This window comes from Pelophylax lessonae, assembly GCF_965119305.1.
Source record: "Pelophylax lessonae genome assembly, chromosome: 9".
NCBI classification, from domain to species: domain Eukaryota; kingdom Metazoa; phylum Chordata; class Amphibia; order Anura; family Ranidae; genus Pelophylax; species Pelophylax lessonae.
The window spans coordinates 255,587,657-255,609,580 of NC_138776.1; the positions used below are offsets into that span (position 1 = coordinate 255,587,657).

Sequence of the window (21,924 nt, forward strand, 5' to 3'; positions counted from 1 at the left end):
CTTCCTTTCCTCCATCCCCTTATCCTCTCTCTTCTCACTTACACTCTCTTTTCCATTCCTCCGCCGCCTTCTCTTTTTATCTCGTGGTCAGTTACCTTCTTCCTTAATCCCTTCTTTTCTTTCTCCCTCTCTCTTTCCCTTCCTTCCTTGCTCGCCTTCTCCCTTCCTTTCTTTTTTCCTCCTTGTCTTCCTTTCTTCTTTTCTCACTTTCTCCCTTCATCATTTCCTCCTTCACTCACTTCCTCCCTCCATCCAACACCCTTTCTTTCGTCCCTTCTTTCCGCCCTCTCTTCCTTCCCTTCCTCTCTCCCTCCATTCCTTCCTTCCCTTCCTCTCTCCCTCCCGCCCTCCCTTCCATTCTGTACTCCTTCCGTACCCACCCTCCCTTCCTTCTCTTCCTCTCTCCCACCCTCCCTTCCTTATCTTCCTCTCGTCCATCCTCCCTTCCTTCTCTTCCTCTCGTCCATCCTCCCTTCCTTCTCTTCCTCCCTCCCTGCCCTCTCTTCCTCCCTTCCGACCTCCCTTCCTTGTCTTCCTCTCTCCCGCCCTCCCTTCCTTCACTTCCTCCCTCCCTGCCCTCTCTTCCTCCCTCCCTGCCCTCCCTTCCTCCCGACCTCCCTTCCTCCCTTCCTTGTCTTCCTCTCTCCGGCCCTTCCTTCCCTCCCTCCCTCCCTCCCTCCCTCCCTCCCTCCCTTCCTCCCTTCCTTCCTTCCTTGCTCACCTTCTCCCTTCCTTTTTCTCTTCCTCCCTCTCTTTCTTTCTTTCTTTCTTTCTTTCTTTCTTTCTTTCTTTCTTTCTTTCTTTCTTTCTTTCTTTCTTTCTTTCTTTCTTTCTTTCTTTCTTTCTTTCTTTCTTTCTTTCTTTCTTTCTTTTTTTCTTTCTTTCTTCTTCTCTCACTTTTTCTCTCCATCATTTCCTCCTTCACTCATTTCCTCCCTCCAACACTTTCTTCCTGTTTCACTCTCTTCTTCCCTCCCTTCCTCTTTCACTCACTTCCTCTCCCTCCCTCCCTTACTTCCTTCCTCCTTCACTCACTTCCTTTCTCTCTCCCTCCCTTGTTTGTTTCCGACTTCACTCACTTCCTCTCTGCCTTCCTTCCTTCCTCCCTTGCTCATCTTCTCCCTTCCTTTTTCTATTCCTCCCTCTCTTTATTTCTTCTTCTCTCACTTTATCTATCCATCATTTCCTCCTTCATTTACTTCCTCCCTATTTCACTCTCTTTCTCCCTCCTTTCCTCCCTTCTTCCCCCCTCCCCTCCCCTCCCCTCCTCCCTCCCTCCCTCCCTCCCTCCCTCCCTCCCTCCCTCCCTCCCTCCCTCCCTCCCTCCCTCCAACACTTCTTTCCTATTTTAGTTTCTCCCTCCCTTCATTCCTACTTCACTCACTTCCTCTCTCCCTTCCTTCCTCCCTTGCTCACCTTCATCCTTCCCTTTTCTCTTCCTTCCTCTCTTCCTTTCTTCTTCTCTCACCTTCCTCTTATACTTCCTCTACTCACTTTCTCTCTCTCTCCATCACTGCCTTTCTACTTCACTCACTTCCTCCCTCGCTTCCTCCTTCCCTCCATTTTTCTCCCTCTCTGCCTTCTTCACTCACTTTCTCCTCCCCCCTTATTTCCTTCCTACTTCACTCACGTTTTTCTTGCCATTCTTTCCTTCACACTTGCTTCCTCCCTCCCTTCCTCCTTTAACATTTCATCTCTCTCTCTCATTTCCTTTCTTCCTCTCTTTTTCCCTCTCTCACTTCCCCCCTCCCTTATTTCCTCCTTCTTTCACTTCCATCCTCTCCCACTTTCGCTCTTACCATCCTCAATCCCTATATCCTTCCATTCTTTTCTTCCCTCTCCCACTTCCTTTCTCTCCATACTTCCTTCCCCACTCCTTCCATCCCTTACTCTTCACATACCTTCCCTTCATCCAATTCTTCCATGTTCCTTCCTAGAAAATTACAGAAATCCAAGCAAGAACTGTACAAGAACGTTCCTCCTCCCTCAACCAGTATCTTCTGTATATTAAAGAGTCAGCCAACCCAATATTGACATTCCATCTATAGGAGCCACCTCCATTTTTCTCAGTGTGTCTCCAGTGGTAGTTCCTAGTTCCATTCCTACATGTCTTACCATCATTGCCGTTTCTGTCCTTCCTGTTGCATTCTCTACAATATAAACCTAATTAAAAATCCAACCGGTAGATCTCACCGTTGTAGGGAACCATTCAGTGATGGGATTCCCTAGAATCTTCAAAAAACAACAAGACATCAGTTTTGGGCAGGCTGACTCTTTCACAATTCTCCGTATGTTTCCCGTCTCTGAAAGCTATACCTTTCCTTCTTACAGATTCATTGCTTGGAGGTTCCCAGGACACCGTTTCTCCGTTATCAGATTGTATGAATGAAGAATATGGTACTGGTTCCCCAATTGCCAAATTCTGCTCCACTGAGAAGATAGAAGTCACCCACGCTTCGGAGAACATCGATGAGGCACCAACCCTATACGAAGAAGAAGATCTGCCTCAATGTGACATCGCTCTACTTTCAGATGTAAAGGAGGAGACCTGCCCAAGTAAAGAATTAAGTCTAATTGACTCTTCTCCTACAACATACCCTCTGGACCGTTCTCCGGGTCACATTAAAGAGGAAGAAGAAGGGCTCATCAATGTTTCTTATGTTAAAGACGACCTGTCAGGGGAAGAAGAACTTCCCCCACACTTGGACACTTCTACAGCCACCAGAAGTGTACAGTGCCAAGTTAAGGAAGAATCAGTTTCTAGCAATGGAGTAACCGATAGATCCTCAGTAGGTCCTGCAAATGGATTGGTCCACGTAAAAGAGGAAACCACGCTCGGCAATGAAGAGAATTTGAATGACACCTATGACTGTATGACCGGTAACCCTTCAGAATACACAACCTTTGTGATAAAGGAGGAGACCCTCTCTGAAGTTGACTTTGAAAATAACGTACCTCGTAGTCATGCTCAGAAAACCAAATCTTACGCGGGCAGGTGCAGCTGGAACTACCTTACCAACCCGACCATTGAGAAGCCATTCTCGTGTTCGGATTGTGGGAAGCGGTTCCAGCACCGCTCCAAGCTGCTCAGCCACCAGAGGGGTCACACGGGCGAAAAGCCCTTCACCTGCACGGTATGTGGCAAGTCCTTTAACTGTAAGACTGACTGCCAGACGCATGAGCGCATTCACACGGGGGAGAAGCCGTACTCCTGCTTGGAGTGTGGCAAGAGCTTTAACGTCAAGTCCAACCTGGTGACCCACCGGCGGATCCACACTGGGGAGAAGCCTTATGCCTGTTCAGAGTGTGGGAAGTGCTTCATCAGTAACTCCAACCTGGTGACCCACCAGCGGATACACACCGGGGAGAAGCCATATGCCTGCCCAGACTGCGGACGCTGTTTCAGCAACAAGTCAGAGTTCAACCGCCACCAGCGGAGCCACTCCGGGGAGAAGCCCTACCCGTGTACAGAGTGCGGCAAATGCTTCATCAGCAAAGCCGAGCTGAACAGCCACCGGAAGATTCACTCCGGCAACAAACCCTATTCCTGCCAGGAGTGCGGCAAGACCTTTAGCCGAAAAACGCAGTTCTCCACGCACCAGTGGATCCACACGGGGGAAAAGCAGTACTCGTGCTCTGATTGCGGTAAACACTTCAGTAGCAAGTCCAACCTGGTGACCCACCGCAAGATCCACTCCGGTCAAAAGCAGTACGTCTGCCCCACCTGCGGCAAGTGCTTCATCAACAGCTCCAACCTGGCCCTGCACCGGAAGATCCACTCTGGGACCCGGCCGTTCTCCTGCTCCGAGTGCGACAAGTGCTTCATCACCAATTCTCAGCTGGTGGCACATCGCCGGAGCCACACCGGGGAGAAGCCTTATGCCTGCTCCGAATGTGGGAAACACTTCAGCAGTAGCTCGGAGTGCAGCCGCCACAAGAGGGTCCACACTGGGGAAAGGCCGTACGCCTGCTCGCAGTGTGATAAGAGCTACATCTGCAAGTCCAACCTCGTCATTCACCTGAGGACTCACACGGGGGAAAAGCCGTTTTCCTGCTGTGACTGCGGCAAGGCTTTTATTAGCAACTCCGACCTGATCAAACATCAGCGGATTCACACGCGGTAGATGAGGTTCTGTATCAGTCCAAAGGGTAAAATACTTGGAACAGTGCTGGCTCTGTTTTTGGAGGGTCTATGGGATTTTTTTGTCTCCTAGCACTGGGAAATTGAGTTATTAAAGTGAAACACTATAGTCTTCTTATCAGTAAACACTTCAGGCCAAGACTGTTATGACTACACTCCTGGTGGCTATTGACATACAGTGAGGGAAAAAAGTATTTGAACCTCTGCTGATTGTACGTTTGCCCAGTGACAAAGAAATGATCAGTCTATAATTTTAATGGTCGGTTTATTTTACCAGTGAGAGACAAATAATAACAAAAATATCCAAAAAAACACATTACAATAAAGCTATAAATTGATTTCTATTTTAATGAGTGAAAAAGGTATTTGATCCCCTATCAGTCAGCAAGATTTATGGCTCCCAGGTGTCTTCTATACAGGTAACAAGCTGAGATTAGGAGCACTCTCATAGTGTCTTCTATATAGGTAACAAGCTGAGATTAGGAGCACTCTCATAGTGTCTTCTATACAGGTAACAAGCTGAGATTAGGAGCACTCTTAGTGTCTTCTATACAGGTAACAAGCTGAGATTAGGAGCACTCTCATAGTGTCTTCTATACAGGTAACAAGCTGAGATTAGGAGCACTCTCATAGTGTCTTCTATACAGGTAACATGCTGAGATTAGGAGCACTCTCATAGTGTTTTCTATACAGGTAACAAGCTGAGATTAGGACTCTCATAGTGTTTTCTATACAAGTAACGAGCTGAGATTAGGAGCACTCTCATAGTGTCTTCTATACAGGTAACAAGCTGAGATTAGGACTCTCATAGTGTTTTCTATACAAGTAACGAGCTGAGATTAGGAGCACTCTCATAGTGTCTTCTATACAGGTAACGAGCTGAGATTAGGAGGACTCTCATAGTGTCTTCTATACAGGTAACAAGCTGAGATTAGGTGCACTCTCATAGTGACTTCTATACAGGTAACGAGCTGAGATTAGGAGCACTCATGGTGTCTTCTATACAGGTAACAAGCTGAGATTAGGAGCACTCTCTTAAAGGGAGTGCTCCTAATCTCAGCTTGTCACCTGTATAAAAGACACCTGTCCACAGAAGCAATCAATCAATCAGATTCCAATCTCTCCACCATGGCCAAGACCAAAGAGCTGTCCAAGGATGTCCGGGACAAGATTATAGACCTACACAAAGCTGGAATGGGTTACAAGACCATTGCCAAGCAGCTTGGTGAGAGGGTGACAACAGTTGGTGCGATTATTTGCAAATGGAGGAAACACAAAATAACTATCAATCTCCCTCGGTCTGGGGCTTCATGCATGATCTCACCTCGTGGAGTTTCAATGATCATGAGAACGGTGAGGAATCAGCCCAGAACTACACAGGAGAATCGTGTTAATGATCTCAAGGCAGCTGGGACCATAGTCACCAAGAAAACAATTGGTAACACACTACACTGTGAAGGACTGAAATCCTGCAGCGCCCAAAAGGCCCCTCTGCTCAAGAAAGCTCATGTACAGGCCTGTCTGAAGTTTGCCAATGAACATCTGAAAGATTCAGAGGAGAATTTGGTGAAAGTGCTGTGGGCAGATGAGACCAAATCAAGCTCTTTGGCATCAACTCAACTTGTCCTGTTTGGAGGAGGAGGAAAGCTGCCTATGACCCCAAGAACACCATCCCCACCGTCAAACATGGAGGTGGAAACATGCCTTGGAGGTGCTTTTCTGCTAAGGGGAAGGGACAACTTCACTGCATCAAAGGGACGATGGACGGGGCCATGTACCATCAAATCTTGGGTGAGAACCTCTTTCCCTCAGCCAGTGCAAATGGGTTGTGGATGGGTATTCCAGCATGACAATGACCCAAAACACATGGCCAAGGCAACAAAGGAGTGGCTCAAGAAGAAGCAAATTAAGGTTCTGAAGTGGCCTAGCCAGTCTCCAGACCTTAATCCCATAGAAAATATGTGGAGGGAGCTGAAGGTTCGAGTTACCAAACGTCAGCCTCAAAACCTTAATACCTGGAAAAAGAACTGCAAAGAGGAGTGGAGTTTCCTCACTGTAGGTGGCAGCAGGTATACAGTCACATGCTCGATGATGTAGCGTACGCAACACACAATATGGCACTTCTGTGCCACTGCCTTACTCTCACACCACTGATGTGAACATATGAAAATTCAGACGGAACTCTCTTTGCTAACGAGAAGACATCCTTTGCACCAAGTTCTAAACCAAATCTTTTCTGTTTGTTTAAAGCTCTAAATGTATTTATTAGGAAACAAACTCTTAGAGCTTGTTTACATGTGCTTCAGAATGTGGCATGTGACACCATTTTTTTAAGTCACTAAATAAAATGGTTACCTTGCAGTTCTGTTCACACGTTGGCTTTGCTTTGCTTTAAAAATTACACCCCATGTCGCTGTCTCCAAAGCCTCCATAGAAGTCTATGACAACACTCGCCAACAGCACCTGAAGTGTTTGAGGGGCTCTTTTTCAGCATTAGCTTCGCTTTGTTCTGGAGGTATTGCAGGTATGAGATATCCCAGGTTGCACTGGGAAACCAACAAATGGACTGGAAAGACGTCATCAGCAGTCACTTCCGGGTTATGTGTATATATTCTGGAAGGTTCTGGTGCAGACGTCACATGTGGTGTGCAGCGTGGAGCAGCAGGAAGGTGAGCGGCGATGGCACATGTGGTGTGCAACATGGGAACACTATAGTGGAAGGTCAGCGGGGACCAGAGAGAGAGAGAGAGGACCGAGCGGCAGAGGATCAGCAGAACTGGGGGACCAGAACAGGAGAAACTAGCAGATGTCACACGTGGTGAGCAGTGTGGGGTCAATATAGCGGGAGGTGAGCTGAGATGGGAGAGAAAGAAGGATTGGCAAACCAGAGGATCAGCAGAACTGGGGGACCAGAGCAGGAGAAACTATCAGATGTCACACGTGGTGAGCAGCGTAGGGTCAATATAGCGGGAGGTGAGCGGGGCCTGGAGAGAAAGAAGGATCGGCAAACTAGAGTATCAGCAGAGCTGGGGGACCAGAGCAGGAGAAACTAGCAGATATCACATGTGGTGAACACGTGGGATCAATATAACAAGAGGTGAGCGGGGATGGGAGAGAGAGAAGGATCGGCAAGCCAGAGACTCAGCAGAGCTGGGAGATCAGAGCAGGAGAAACTAGCAGATATCACACGTGGTGAACAGCGTGGGATCAATATAGCGGGAGGTGAGCGGGGCCTGGAGAGAGAGAAGGATCGGCAAACCAGAGGATCAGCAGAGCTGGGGGACCAGAGCAGGAGAAACTATCAGATGTCACACGTGGTGAGCAGCGTAGGGTCAATATAGCGGGAGGTGAGCGGGGCCTGGAGAGAAAGAAGGATCGGCAAACTAGAGTATCAGCAGAGCTGGGGAACCAGAGCAGGAGAAACTAGCAGATATCACATGTGGTGAACAGCGTGGGATCAATATAGCGAGAGGTGAGCGGGGCCTGTAGAGAGAGAAGGATCGGCAAACCAGAGGATCAGCAGAGCTGGGGGACCAGAGCAGGAGAAACTAGAAGATGACACATGTGGCGAGCAGGGTGGCATCAATATAGCGGGGACGGGATAGAGAGAAGGATCGGCGAACCAGAGGATCAGCAGAGGTGGGAGGACCAAAGCATGAGAAATTAGCAGATGTCACATGTGAGCAGCGTGGGATCAGTATAGCGGGAGGTGAGCCGGGATGGGAGAGAAAGAAGGATCGATAAACCAGAAGATCAGCAGAGGTTGGGGGACCAGAGCTGGAGAAATTAGCAGATGTCACATGTGGTGAGCAGCATGGGATCAGTATAGTGGGAGGTGAGCAGGGATGGGAGAGAGAGAAGGATCGGCAAGCCAGAGAATCAGCAGAGCTGGGAGACCAGAGCAGGAGAAACTAGCAGATGTCACACGTGGTGAACAGCTTGGGATCAATATAGCGGTAGGTGAGTGGGGCCTGGAGAGAGAGAAGGATCAGCATTACCTGTCTCACTCAAAGTCCCACTTAGCCAACATTGTTTATGTAACCAGGGATGGAGGCGCCTTGCCTACAGGCTGGTGCTTCATTTAAAGTCCCACCGTGCGATTTTCGTGCGTTTTTGGTGGATGCAGTCTGATTTGACCCCAGTTTTTTCATATACAGGGATGGAGACCAATAGCATGACCTGCTTGTCTCATGTAAAGTCCCAAATATTTTATGAAATTAGGGATGGAGGCACTGTGCTATACAGGCCAATGCCTCATATAAAGTCCCAATCTGTGTTTTACATTGCATCCGCCAAGGGGTAGGAGGTGTATGCTTCTCAGCTGGTCCTTTTCAGTTTGTACAATCGCTACAACATCGCTATTAGAGTTTTGAGATGCTAGACCAGTCATGGATGGGGGTGGGTTGGGGGAGGTTTGGGCTGCTCCCTCCCACCTGCCTTCTATCCATCCATTAGCAGCCATGTGCTTCCATTGTGGAGACACTCAAATTAGAAAGTGTTAGGACTGCAGGTAATACAGGGTGCCGTGTAGTGGCCCTGCAGCTTACACATGCGTTTGCAAATGCGTGTCAACTAGCCCCCTGTTCTTTATTTATATCATGAGACAGGTCTACTTGGTTGGTGGCAGACTGGAGGGTGAGTACATCAGACTGGGGGCTGGCTGGCTTCCATGCACCTCTCTTAATCCTTTTCAACCTTTGTTTTTTTCTGATACAGGGATGGAGACGCTGGGCATTACCTGCTGGTGTCTCAGTCAAAGTCCCACATAGCCCACATTATTTATGGATCAGCAAACCAGAGGATCAGCAGAGCTGGGGGACCAGAGCAGGAGAAAATAGCACACTTGTAGCTTCCAGCCCGCCCTGCAGCTGGCAGGATGGAGGTGGTTTAGGGGCCAGCACTTTCTGTGGAGCTACATAAGTTAAGAAATCCAGGAGCAGCATTTTAAAATTAGGACTGCCGGTATGTTTTATTTACGGGATATGGAAGTTACACTTCAACCCCTTGAGTCCCAGGAAACATTTTTAAAAGCTGCAGTGATAGCAGCTATTCAGCACTGGGTATTAGCGCCTCCTACAGATCAGCTACCTGGCTTGCAATGCTTCTATGGGTCACTCCATATAAGCGGATGTAGACTATGCTTCCAAACAGTGTTCACTGCTATTAGAAGTGATCTATTGCTGGCTGGTTGCACCATCAGTAGACTACTATTAGAAGTAACCTGCTACTTGCTGTCAGTATTGAGGCACAGACCGAGCCATTGCAGCCTCTCTCTACAGCAATAGATCACTGCTATAGTGATCTATTGCTGGCTGGGATCACTATTAGAAGTGATCTATTGCTGGCTGGTTGCACCATCAGTAGACTACTATTAGAAGTAACCTGCTACTTGCTGTCAGTATTGAGGCACAGACAGAGCCATTGCAGCCTCTCTCTACAGCAATAGATCACTGCTATAGTGATCTATTGCTGGCTGGGATCACTATTAGAAGTGATCTATTGCTAGTTGATTGCACCATTAATAGATCACTATTAGAAGTGGCTGGTAGCCCTGTGATCAATTGCTGGCTGGTTGCACCGAGGATTAGGCGGAGCTGTTGCAGCCTCTCTGTACAGCAATAGATCACTGCTATAGTGATCTATTGCTGGCTTGTTGCACCATCAATAGATTATGGTTAGAATTAACCTGCTGCAAGAGGGACTCTATATCTGGTCTCCACTGACCACATCCAGACACCCCCCCCCCCTCACACAAGAAGTATGGGAATAATATACAAAATATGTATTGAAATGTTAGAAGGATCTGGATAGGGTTGGGTGTCAATGTGGGTGGATGGAGGTTCTGCGGGAAGTTCGGGGAATCTGCAGAAGACTTGGTGGCCCTTTAGGGGTTTGAGGTTTCTGGAGGGAGTTGGGGCATTGGGTCTCTTCAGGAGGCTGGGGTCTTTGCAAAGGGTACAATGAGAGACTGTGTAGGGCCCTCTAGGGGCTGGAGGACATGGTTGGAGGGGCTGGAGGACACTGTTGTAGGTTGGAGAGGCTGGAGGACACTGTTGTAGGTTGGAGAGGCTGGAGGACACTGTTGGAGGTTGGAGAGGCTGGAGGACACTGTTGGAGGTTGGAGAGGCTGGAGGACACTGTTGTGGGTTGGAGAGGCTGGAGGACACTGTTGTAGGTTGGAGAGGCTGGAGGACACTGTTGGAGGTTGGAGGACACTGTTGGAGGTTGGAGGGGCTGGAGGACACTGTTGTAGGTTGGAGAGGCTGGAGGACACTGTTGGTGGTTGGAGGACACTGTTGGAGGTTGGAGGGGCTGGAGGACACTGTTGGAGGTTGGAGAGGCTGGAGGACACTAGTATGGTGGCTTTCAAAAGACTCTTAGACGTACATCTCAAGGATCAGGACATTAAGGGCTATGTGAGATGATTACGGCCACACACACCTACATAGGTTGAACTGGATGGACTATTGTCTTTATTCAACCTCACCTACTATGTAACTATATGACACTGTTGGAAGTTGTTGGGGCTGGAGGACACTGTTGGAGGTTGGAGGGGTTGGAGGACACTGTTGAAGGTTGGAGGGGCTGGAGGACACTGTTGGAGGTTGGAGAGGCTGGAGGACACTGTTGGAGATTGGAGAGGCTGGAGGACACTGTTGGAGGTTGGACGGGTTGGAGGACACTGTTGGAGGTTGGAGAGGCTGGAGGACACTGTTGGAGGTTGGAGGCTCTGCAGCATGCTATGGGGCATTGCAGAGCGCCTGGTCGCACAGTGGGAGGTTGGTGGGTGCTGAGGGCTCTCAGGAACTGTGGGAGTTTGAGGGGCACTGAAGGCCATTGTAGGAGCTTAGGGGGACACTATGGGAGATGAACATGAAAATTGAAGTAATATGTATTTCATTCAGTCAGCAGACAGATTTTATGGTAAATACATGGAGGGTGCACAAATTACGTAAACCTGATGATCTGACCAGTAACAAACCTCCTGTATTACAGCGTCCACCCCCTCCCCCCCCCCCCACACACACACACACTCTCACACACACTCTGAATGAAGGAGCACCACCCATCAGTGCTGCCAATCAGTGTCCATAAGTGCCGCCTATCCATGCAGCCTATCAGTGCCCATAAGTGCAGCCTATTAGTGCCCATTAGTGCAGTCTCGTTATTTCCCCTTTGATGAAGGAGAAAAATGACTTATATACAAAATTTTATAACAGAATTTTCGGTCTTTTTTTTTTTTTTTACATTTTTTTTACAAAATATAAAAACCCTGGGGTAATTAAATATCACCAAAAGAGAACTATATTTTCAAAAAATGTTAAAAATGTACAGTGTTGCATGACCGCGCAGTTGTCATTCAAAGTGTGACATCGTCCTAAACAGGATGGGGGTAAAAGTGCCCGGTACTGAAGTGATAAAAAAAAAAAAAAAATAAATGAAAGGATTCCAATATTCATTCACATCAAGTCATTATTATCCTGTGTATAGAATTCTGTGCTGTTCGCTGCTGCCATCTTGTGGTCACATTACACAATGCAGCCGTTCTTCCCCTTCAGTCCCCTGAGTGAACACAGCGATGTCAGACGCCGCCACCTGCCGGCCACTACGGGGAATTGCCCGCATGAACAGATTTCACAGAGCTGCAAGGAACACCGGAAGTGGGCTGCAGCGCATAAGCCAGGAAGTGATGGGTGGGACGCACTGGCCTGGATGTGAGGTCAAGAGACTTCCGGTCCAGCCAGAAGCCATAGAAAACCGAGTGGAAACGTGGGCAGGAGTCGGGCTGTGGCTGGTGAGGACATTGTTGGAACCTGTTGCTGGTTTTGGAGGGTTCTCAGGTGATTTGGGGGTTTGTACAGGTGGGGGGAAAGCTTGTATTTACTATTATTATTGAGTGAATGATGTGTAGCAGGGTGTGACCGGTGCCGTGGCGACAGGAGACGCGGGGTGACCCGGCCTTGGCGTGCTGCGGAGCGCTGTTTATGTTTCGGCCATGGAAAAGCAGGATGTTGCGTCACAGAACGTGGCGGCACGCCACAATGCTTGACCTGGGCTCTGAGGCAAGGTTAGCGGAGATCATAAGAGGTTTAGGGTCCCCTAGGGGGGCCTGGGGGTGGGGCTCTGGTGCAAATTTAGGTGCGCAAGAGGCGGAGTTGGCTAACGTTGGTGATGGGATCAATATTTAACCAATTGAAGACCGGACCTTTTCTGGCAGTTTTGTTTACAAGTTAAAATCAGTATTTTTTTTGGTAGAAAATTACTTAGAACCCCAAATATTATAATATGTATATATGGGGGAGGGGAGGGGAGGGAGAGAAGGTAGAGAGAGAGAGAGAGAAGGTAGAGAGAGAGAGAGAAGGTAGAGAGAAGGTAGAGAGAGAGAGAGAGAGAGAGAGAAGGTAGAGAGAGAGAGAGAGAAGGTAGAGAGAGAGAAGGGAGAGAGAGAGAAGGTAGAGAGAGAGAGAGAGAAGGTAGAGAGAGAGAGAGAAGGTAGAGGGAGAGAGAGAGGAGGGATAGAGAGGAGGTAGAGAGAGAAGGGAGAGAGAAGGGGGAGAGAGAGAGAGAGAAGGTAGAGAGAGAGAAGGTAGAGAGAGAGAGAGAAGGGAGAGAGAGAGGAGGTAGAGAGAGAAGGGAGAGAGAAGGTAGAGAGAGAGAGAAGGGAGAGAGAGAGAAGGTAGAGAGAGAGGGAGAGAGAGAGAAGGTAGAGAGAGAGGAGGGAGAGAGAGAGGAGGTATAGAGAGAGAGAGAGTGAGGAGGTATAGAGAGAGAGTAGAGAAAGAGAGAGAGAAGGGAGAGAGAAGAGAGAGAGAGAGAGAGAGAGAGAGAGAGAGAGAGAGAAGGGAGAGAGAGAGAGAGAAGGTAGAGAGAGAGAGAGAGAAGGTAGAGAGAGAGAGAGAGAAGGTAGAGAGAGAGAGAGAGAGAAGGTAGAGAGAGAGAGAGAGAGAGAAGGTAGAGAGAGAGAAGGTAGAGAGAGAGGGAGAGAGAGAGAAGGTAGAGAGAGAGAGAAGGTGGAGAGAGAGAGAGAAGGTGGAGAGAGAGAGAGAGAGAGAGAGAGAGAGAGAGAGAAGGTAGAGAGAGAGAGAGAAGGTAGAGAGAGAGAAGGTAGAGAGAGAGAGAGAAGGTAGAGAGAGAGAGAGAAGGTAGAGAGAGAGAGAGAGAGGTAGAGAGAGAGAGAGAAGGTAGAGAGAGAGAGAGAAGGTAGAGAGAGAGAAGGTAGAGAGAGAGAGAAGGTAGAGAGAGAGAAGGTAGAGAGAGAGAAGGTAGAGAGAGAGAGAGAGAAGGTAGAGAGAGAGAGAGAGAAGGTAGAGGGAGAGAGAGAGGAGGGAGAGAGAGGAGGTAGAGAGAGAAGGAGAGAGAGAAGGTAGAGAGAGAGAAGGTAGAGAGAGAGAAGGTAGAGAGAGAGGGAGAGAGAGAGAAGGGGAGAGAGAGGGAGAGAAGGTAGAGAGAGAGAGAGAGAAGGTAGAGAGAGAGAGAGAGAAGGTAGAGAGAGAGAGAGAGAAGGTAGAGAGAGAGAGAGAGAAGGTAGAGAGAGAAGAGAGGAAGAGAAGTAGAGGAGAGAGAGAGAAGGTAGAGAGAGGAAGAGAGAAGGTGAGAGGAGAGAGAGAGAGGAGAGGAGAGAGAGAGGAGGAGAGAGGAGAGAGGAGAGAGAGAAGAGAGAGTAGAGAGAGAGAGAGAAGGTAGAGAGAGAGAGAGAGGTGAGAGAGAGAGAGAAGGTAGAGAGAGAGAGAAGGTTAAGAGAGAGAGAGAGGTAGAGAGAGAGAGAGGTAGGGAGAGGAGGTAGAGAGAGAGAGAGAGAGAGGAGGTAGAGAGAGAGAGAGAGGGAGGTAGAGAGAGAGAGAGAGAGGAGGAGAGGGAGAGAGGAGAGAGTGGGAGAGAGAGGAGGGAGAGAGAGAGAGAGAGGAGGGAGAGAGAGAGGAGAGAGGAGAGGAGGGGGAGAAGAGGGGGGAGAGGGGGAAATCTCATTTGTTTTTTTTAGCAAAGACCCTAGAGAATAAAATGATGGGTGTTGCAATTTTTTGTATGTCACACGGTATTTGCGCAGCGATTTTTCAAACGCAATTTTTTTGAAAAAAAAAAAAAAAAAAACACTTTTATGAACTAAAAAAACAAAACAAAAAAGTAAAGTTAGCCCAATTTTTTCTATAATGTGGAAGATGTCACGCCGAGTAAATAGATACCTAACACGTTACGGTTTAAAATTGTGTCTGCCTGTGGAATGGCGGCAAACTACGGTGCTTAACCACTTCAGCCCCGGAAGGATTTGCCCCATTAATGGCCAGACGGATTTGCCCCATTAATGGCCAGACCATTTTTTGCGATTCGGCACTGCGTTACTTTAACGGAAAATTGGGCGGTCGTGCGACGCTGTACCCAAATAAAATTGATGTCCTTTTTTTTCCCCACAAACAGAGCTTTCTTTTGGCGGTATTTGATCACCTCTGCGATTTTTGTTTATTGCACTATAAGAGCCCGTTATCACTGGGGCAACCGGGTTGCCTGACAGATCGCCGTAGGTCGCCTTCCATAGAGAAGCTGTGGACCCGTTCTAATAGGAGCGACACAAGTCGCTCCGACTTAGAAAAAGGGTCCGGAGCTTCTTTGGGGCGACCCGGACCGACCTGCATAGACTTCAATGTTATGAAGTCCGTGCCGGCCGCTCCGAGGTTCACAGGTCACCCCGGGAAGTAGGGTTGCCCCAGTGTGAACGGGGGCTTGACAAAAAAAGAGCATCAATGCAGAAATAAAAAACAATATTTTTCACATTCTGCGATAGAACATTCCCAATCAAAATAAAAAAATCAAATTTTTTCATCCTTTTAGGCCAATTTGTATTCTGCTATATATTTTTGGTAAAAAAAAAATCCCAATAATCCTATATTGATTGGTTTGCGCAAAAGTTATCATGTCTACAAACTAAGGGAAAGATTTGTCATTTTTATTTTTTGGCGGCAATCTGCGATTTTTAGCGGGACTGTGACATTGCGGCGGACAGATCGGACCCCTAACTGCCATTTTTGACACTTTTGGGGGGACCAGTGACATTACTACAGTAATCAGTGCTAAAAATATGCGCTGTTACTGTAATAATGACACTGGTAGGGAAAGGGTTAACTCAGGGGAGATCAAAGGGTTAAGTGTGAGCCTAGGGTTTTTTTTTTCTAACTGTATGGGGGAGGGACTTGTGGAATCAACACAGAGACCTGTGTTCCAGGAGGATTACAGGCTCTCTGTGATGATTCCAGAGAGAAGAACAGTCAGCTACGTTTACAACAGCAGACCGTCCTTCTCTCTCAGCGGGGAACGATCGCGGGTGCCGGGCGGCAATCGCGGCCGTCGGTCCCGCGGATCCGCTTCCTAATGGGGTCGGGTGCACGCGGCGCTCCCGCGAACCGCTGTACAGGTACGGGGGTTCGCGCAGCCCAGCCAGCCTGCTGGCAGTATATCTGCGGTGGGCGGTCAGGAAGTGGTTTCAAAAATAATATAAAAGTGTAAAATTAAAAACTTGAAATGTGCAGAATATCGGCCTGAAGATTGGCCGGAAAATCTGTATCGGCCCTGAAAAAAATTAGATCACTCGATCCCTACAAGGAATGTAAACATCCCTTGTAATAGAAGTAAGGTCGGCAGGTCCTCTTTATGGAGGAATCCGGGGTCAATAAGACCCCAAATCTCTCCTTTACCTTCTGAAATGAAAAGTTCTAAAAAAGAAATAGACATTTTTGATATTTAAAAAAAAAATTAAAAGTTTACTTCCAGCCTGGACTGACATTGCTGCGGTCCTCTAAGGCTATAGAGGCGATCAAAGAGGATCCTCTCTTTAATCACCTCTAGGAATAGCCAGCTACGCTGTCAAATCGGTTCTCGGGCAAACTTGGGGAAATGCTAAACCTGGGAAACATCGGCAAGGGGCGGGAGGGGGGAAGGACGTCCCCTCCCTCCGCTTTGGAAAGTGATCCAGTGGCTCATGAGCCTCTCAGAACGCTTTCATGAAGTGGCTAAAGACACGGGACCAAAAGATGTGTCCATAGATGTTGCTGGTGGCCCTAGGTTCCTTTCTATTACACCGGTCAGCCTAATTTTTTGACCACCCACCTAGGTCCTTATTTGGCCCCCAAAATAGCCCCCTTTTACACCAAAACAGTCCTGACCCATCGAGGCATGGACTCCACTAGACCTTTGAAGGTATGCTGTGGAATCTGGCACCAAGATGTGAGCTAAGTCCTGTAAGTTGGGAGGTGGGGTCTCCATGGATCGGACTTGTTTTTCCAGGACATTCAAAGGAGGAGCATTTGGAGGCCAAGTCAGCAAGTGTTACTTTGACATGTACCACCTACCTAAACATTGTTGCTGACCAAGTACACTCCTCCATGGAATCGTTGTTCCCTGATAGTAGTGGCCTCTTTCCGCAGGATAATGTGCCCTGCCACACTGCGAAAAATGGTTCAAGAATGGTTTGAGGAACACCACAACAAGTTTGAGATGTTGACTTGGCCTCCCAGTTCCTCAGATCTCAATCCAAGTCAACATCTCAAACTTGTTGTGTTCCCCAAACCATTCTTGAAGCATTTTTGCAGTGTGGCAGGGAGAGAACCCATCACCTTGCCTTGTAGCAGCAAGCAGAGCCTACGCGGGGTCTTCTCTATACAGAGCATAGTCAGAATTTTCTATTAAGCAGGCATCACTAAATGGTGAACCGTGGTCCAGATCTGGACCGAGTGACAGTCCTCTCTGGACTGCCTGTGTGTCCTCTCTACCCCCCCCCCCCCCCCCCACCGCTGCCACTGCCATCTTCACAGCAGGACAGAGGACAGGAGGGGGAGCTGTGATTTAAAGGGGGGGGGCTGTATGTTAAAGGGGTGACTGGGATATAAAGGGTGGGATTCTGCAATGAAAAAGTGATCTAAATAGGGGGGGCAGCTGTGATGTAAAGGGATGCTGACAACACTGATGTAAAGGGGAAGCTGTGATGTCAAAGAGGGGGTGGGGGTACTGTGATTTGAAGAAGGATGTGATGTAAGTGGGGGGGGGCTGATAACACTGATGTAAAGGGGGAGGTGTGGTGTGAAGGAGGCTGCGATGTGAGGGTTGGTTTATAACACTGATGTAAAGGGGGAGCTGTGATGCCAGGGGGGGGGGGCGGTACTAGGAAGTGAAGGGGGCTGTGATGCAGCCAATAACACTTGTCGGGTGGGGTACTGTGATGTAAGGGGGCTGATAACACTGATGGGAGGGGAAGCTGTGATTTTGGGGGGGGGGGGGGGTGGTACTGTGATGTGAAGGGGGCTGATAACACTAATGCAAAGAGGGAGCTCTGATGTTAAGTGGGGGGTTACTGTGATGTGAAAGTGACTGTGATGTAAGGTGGGGGGGGGGGGCTGATTGATGTAAAGGGGTAACTATGATGTCAAGTGGGGGGGGGGGGGAATTCTGTGAAGTGAAGGTGGCTGTGATGTGAAGGTGGGGGGGGGGGGATGATTGATGTAAAGGGGGAGCTATGATGTCAAAGGAGGAAGGGGGTGCTGTGATGTGAAGGATCAGAGTCCTGGCACAAACATGAGAGTCGGACCTCCTGCTGGAAAAACATTTTACTGACCAGACCCTCGTGGATGGTGATCCAAAACCTCTGGTATAGAAAATAAACTCGGACTGAAAGCTTCATATTACTGAGAGGTGAGCGGTGCCGGGAATTCTGGGACATTATCCAGTAACAGACAAGGGATGTGTCTGGATGGTGACTGTATCATTGTGTGTGTCAGGTTCCTATAAGGTGTCAGGACGTCTCTGTCTATTTCTCCATGGAGGAGTGGGAGTATTTAGGAGGACACAAGGATGTCGTGATGGAGGATCACCAGAAAGACAAAAAGGCCATTCACGACTTCCTTGTTCTGAGTAAGGGGAAAAATCTCTCCAAGGAGCAAATGGGAGGTGAAGGTCCAGTAAACAAATTTATTAAACTGACTGCAATATTTTTTTTTTTTTTTTTTACCAGGTCCACCAAAAAAATCACACAATGGACTACACAACTGTCCAAATTAAGGAGGAATCATTCTCAGATAAAGAACATTTAATTGTCGAAATCAAGGAGGAGCCACTTTCAAGTGATGAAGAACATCACCTAGACTCTGTTTCTCCAACTCTCCGCTCTCATATCGAAGAGAATCCAGTCTTAAGTGATGAAGAACATGTCCCGGACTCTGTTAATCCAGCTCTCCGCTCTTCTATCCAAGAGGATGCACTCTCAAGTGATGAAGATATCAAAGACTGTTCTATATCTGAGACATACACCCATTGTCTCTCTATCATTGTGAAAGAGGAGTCGAGCGAGGAAGACGTTCTCAGTGAAGAAGAGCAGACCCAGGGAAAACTGCAGGACAAACCGTTCTGTTGCTCTGAGTGTGGAAAGTGTTTCATAGATCATGCAATGCTTGTCAGCCATCAGCAAGTCCACACAGGGGAGAAGCCCTATGCCTGCTCAGAGTGTGGGAAGTGTTTTACTGCCCGATCGACAGTGAAAGTTCACCAGCGTCTTCACACGGGAGAGAAGCCCTATAGGTGCGCCGAATGTGAAAAGGCCTTTACTTTTAAAAGCGTCAGAGATGCGCACTTCAGGCCGCACACCGGCGACAAACCTTTCCCCTGTCCCGATTGCGGGAAGTGCTTTACTGTCCGATCGATGCTTAATATGCACCGAAAAGTCCACAAGGAGAACCGGCTGTATTCGTGTTCTGAATGTGGGAAAAGCTTCACCAGGAATACCACGCTTAAGGCCCACAAAGCTGTCCACACAGGGTCCAAGAATCTCACCTGCCCGGAGTGCAAGAAATGCTTCAGCTCAGAGTGGTCGCTCAAGGAGCACAAGGAAATCCATCTTGGGTTGAAACCACATGCCTGCCCCGATTGCGGCAGATGCTTTTGTATGAAAAGGAGTCTGGTGACGCACCAGAGAATCCACTCTGGAGAGAGGCCGTATACTTGTGCAGAGTGCGGAAAGAGCTTCAGCCACAGCTCCAGCCTGGTGACGCATAGGAGGATCCACAGGGGGGAAAGACCATACGTTTGCTCCGCGTGTGGTAAAGGCTTTGCCAGTCTCTCTGAACGCGTTGTGCATGAGAGAACACACACTGGGGTGAAGCCCTATTCCTGCCCCGACTGTGGGAAGAGTTTTGTCAGCATTTCAGAATGTAACCGCCACCGGAAGATCCATGCTGACGAAAAGCCCTTCACTTGTTCCTATTGCAGCAAGCCTTTCATCCGCAAATCTGATTTCGTCACGCACCTTCGGATTCACACGGGAGAGAAACCATTTGGCTGCAACGACTGTGACAAGTTTTTCCGCAGCGCCTCGGAACTCGCAAAGCACCAGCGGTATCACACCGGAGACAAACGGTATTCGTGCAAAGACTGCGGGAAATGGTTCTTCACTAGGTCGCATCAGGTAAGGCATGAGAAGATTCATATCGGGGAGCAACAAGACCAATGACCCCATCTGTGCTGCAGGCCCAAACTATGGGTTTCAGATAGTTGGAAATAGATGACTATAGATAAGTTAATACATTTTAAGTCTGGTAGGGATTGAACTGTTCTACTAGTTTTCAACCAAGCCTTGAGTCTTCCTAGCCTGACTTGCAAGACCCTCCTCACTCAGGATTATTACTGCCCTTTCCTATGCAAATTAGGTGCCATTATTTACATAAGAGGATTTTGACAATAACCCTTTCTCTGGGGGGGGAATGTTTTCCCTATTCGAGTGAGTAGCAAATACATTTCTGGTGTCCATAGCACCAGTTTTCACAGATCCAACCATTGGAAATTAATGTCACCATCAACTTAATCAGTTTTCTTGGATCCAACCAGTGGAAATGAATTCCCAACGTCAACAGAACCAGTATTCATAATTCCAACCAGCGAAAATGAATTCCTGAGATCAACAAAACCAGTTTTCTTGGATCCAACCAGTGGAAATTAATTCCCTACTTCAATAGAAACCAGTCTCCATAGATCCAATTAGTGGAAATTAATTCCATACGTCAATAGAACCAGTTTTTATAGATCCAACCACTGGAAATGAATTCCCGATGACAGTAGAATCAGTCTTCATAGATCCAACCACTGGAAATGAATTCCCGATGACAATAATCAATCTTCTTAGATCCAACCAGTGGAAATGAATTCCCAACGTCAATAGAATCAGTTTTCATAGATCCAACTAGTGGAATGAAATCTTGGTGTCAACAGAGCCAGTTTGCACAGATCCAACCATTATTAATTTTTCCTAAAGTTCATGGAAACTGCCTAGATCCAACCACCAGAAATTATTCCTAAAGTCCATGGAAACTGCATAGATCCAACCACCAGAAATTATTCCCAAAGTCCATGGAAAATGCCTAGATCCAACCACCAGAAATTATTCCCAAAGTTCATGGAAACTGCCTAGATCCAACCACCAGAAATTATTCCCAAAGTTCATGGAAACTGCCTAGATCCAACCACCAGAAATTATTCCCAAAGTTCATGGAAACTGCCTAGATCCAACCACCAGAAATTATTCCCAAAGTTCATAGAACCAGTTTGCACAGATCCAACCACCAGAAATTATTCCTAAAGTTCATGGAAACTGCATAGATCCAACCACCAGAAATTATTCTTGATGTGCATAGAACCAGTTTGCACAGATCCAACCACCAGAAATTCCTCCACACATCCTTGGAACCTCCATAGATCCAACCTACGACGTCTGTAGAACAAGTTTGCATAAATTTAACTACCAGAAGTTATTCCTGATTTCCATGGAGCCTGCAAAGATCCAACCACCAGAAACAAATCGCGAGGTTGATAGAACCCGTTTGCAGAGATCCAACCAATGGAAATTAACTCCCAATTTCAATAGAACCAGTTTGCACAGATCCAACCAGCAGAAAATAATCCTGACCTCCATAGAACCAGTTTGCACAGATTAATTCACCAAAAATTTTTACCGACATCAACAGAACCAGTTTGCACAGATCCAAACAGTGGAATTATTCATGAAGGGGCTAAAGTACATCTACTGAAGGCTAGACCTACTTAATTAAACAGCACCATGTAGTTGGGCAATTATTGTATTTACAGCTCAAACTTTTTAATTATATTTTTGGATAAAGCAGTGGGGGGTGACAATTCGTTTAAAGTTTGTTTGTTTTTTTGTCCCCCCCCCCCCCCTTTAGGAGATTCTATTTTTTCTGGTAACCATTGTCACTATTGTACTGAAAGTGAGGGAAAATACAACATTGTGAGTTGTCAAAAGAGAAAATCATGCAATGGGGGCAATTGGATTTCTCTAACTTTGTGTCCACAGAACAGAAAATGAGGGAAGATCACAGATACCATGCGGTGGCCTTAGTGTGATACACACACACATATATATATATATATATATATATATATATATATATATATATATATATATATATATATAATACCATGGATGGAGACACATACAATAAATCGCCCAAAGCGCATGCTCGTTCTTCTTATCAAGCTTCGGGTGATAACATAGAGCTACCCCACAGCCATCAACAAAATAGCAGCAAGGATATATGTACAGAACTGAGCAGTTACCTCCTACAGTGCTGAATAGGAAGGCGTTGACTACCTCCTGCTGTAAATTGGGGGGTATTTACTGAAATCCGTAACTGGCGAAGGCCAATAAGTGACAAGCGTTGCCAGTCTGTCAGTGTTTTCTGTTGGAGTTTATAATAAATGGTTATTTTTTACTCACTGCGGCTCGTTCTCATACTGAA

General features: G+C 47.5%; 2 protein-coding genes across 2 annotated transcripts in view; both read left to right on the plus strand.

The window, feature by feature from the left end:
* The window catches only part of LOC309564386 (uncharacterized protein), a 114,899-nt gene extending 110,573 nt beyond the window's left edge, over window positions 1-4,326 (plus strand). Inside the window, exon 16 of the mRNA XM_082269013.1 lies at window positions 2,332-4,326. Within this exon, the coding sequence (XP_082125139.1) occupies window positions 2,332-4,124 (1,793 nt within the window). The 3' untranslated portion in view covers window positions 4,125-4,326. The remainder of the gene's footprint in view (window positions 1-2,331) is intronic.
* Window positions 4,327-11,720: 7,394 nt separating this feature from the next.
* Window positions 11,721-19,744, plus strand: LOC309564389 (uncharacterized protein; the record flags this gene model as incomplete). The annotated part of the gene is made up of 2 exons (XM_082269018.1): window positions 11,721-11,936; window positions 18,135-19,744. The coding sequence occupies 2 exons, from the start codon at window positions 11,721-11,723 to the stop codon at window positions 19,623-19,625; spliced, it is 1,707 nt and encodes a 568-aa protein (XP_082125144.1). The 3' UTR covers window positions 19,626-19,744.
* Between the last annotated feature and the right edge of the window lie 2,180 nt (window positions 19,745-21,924).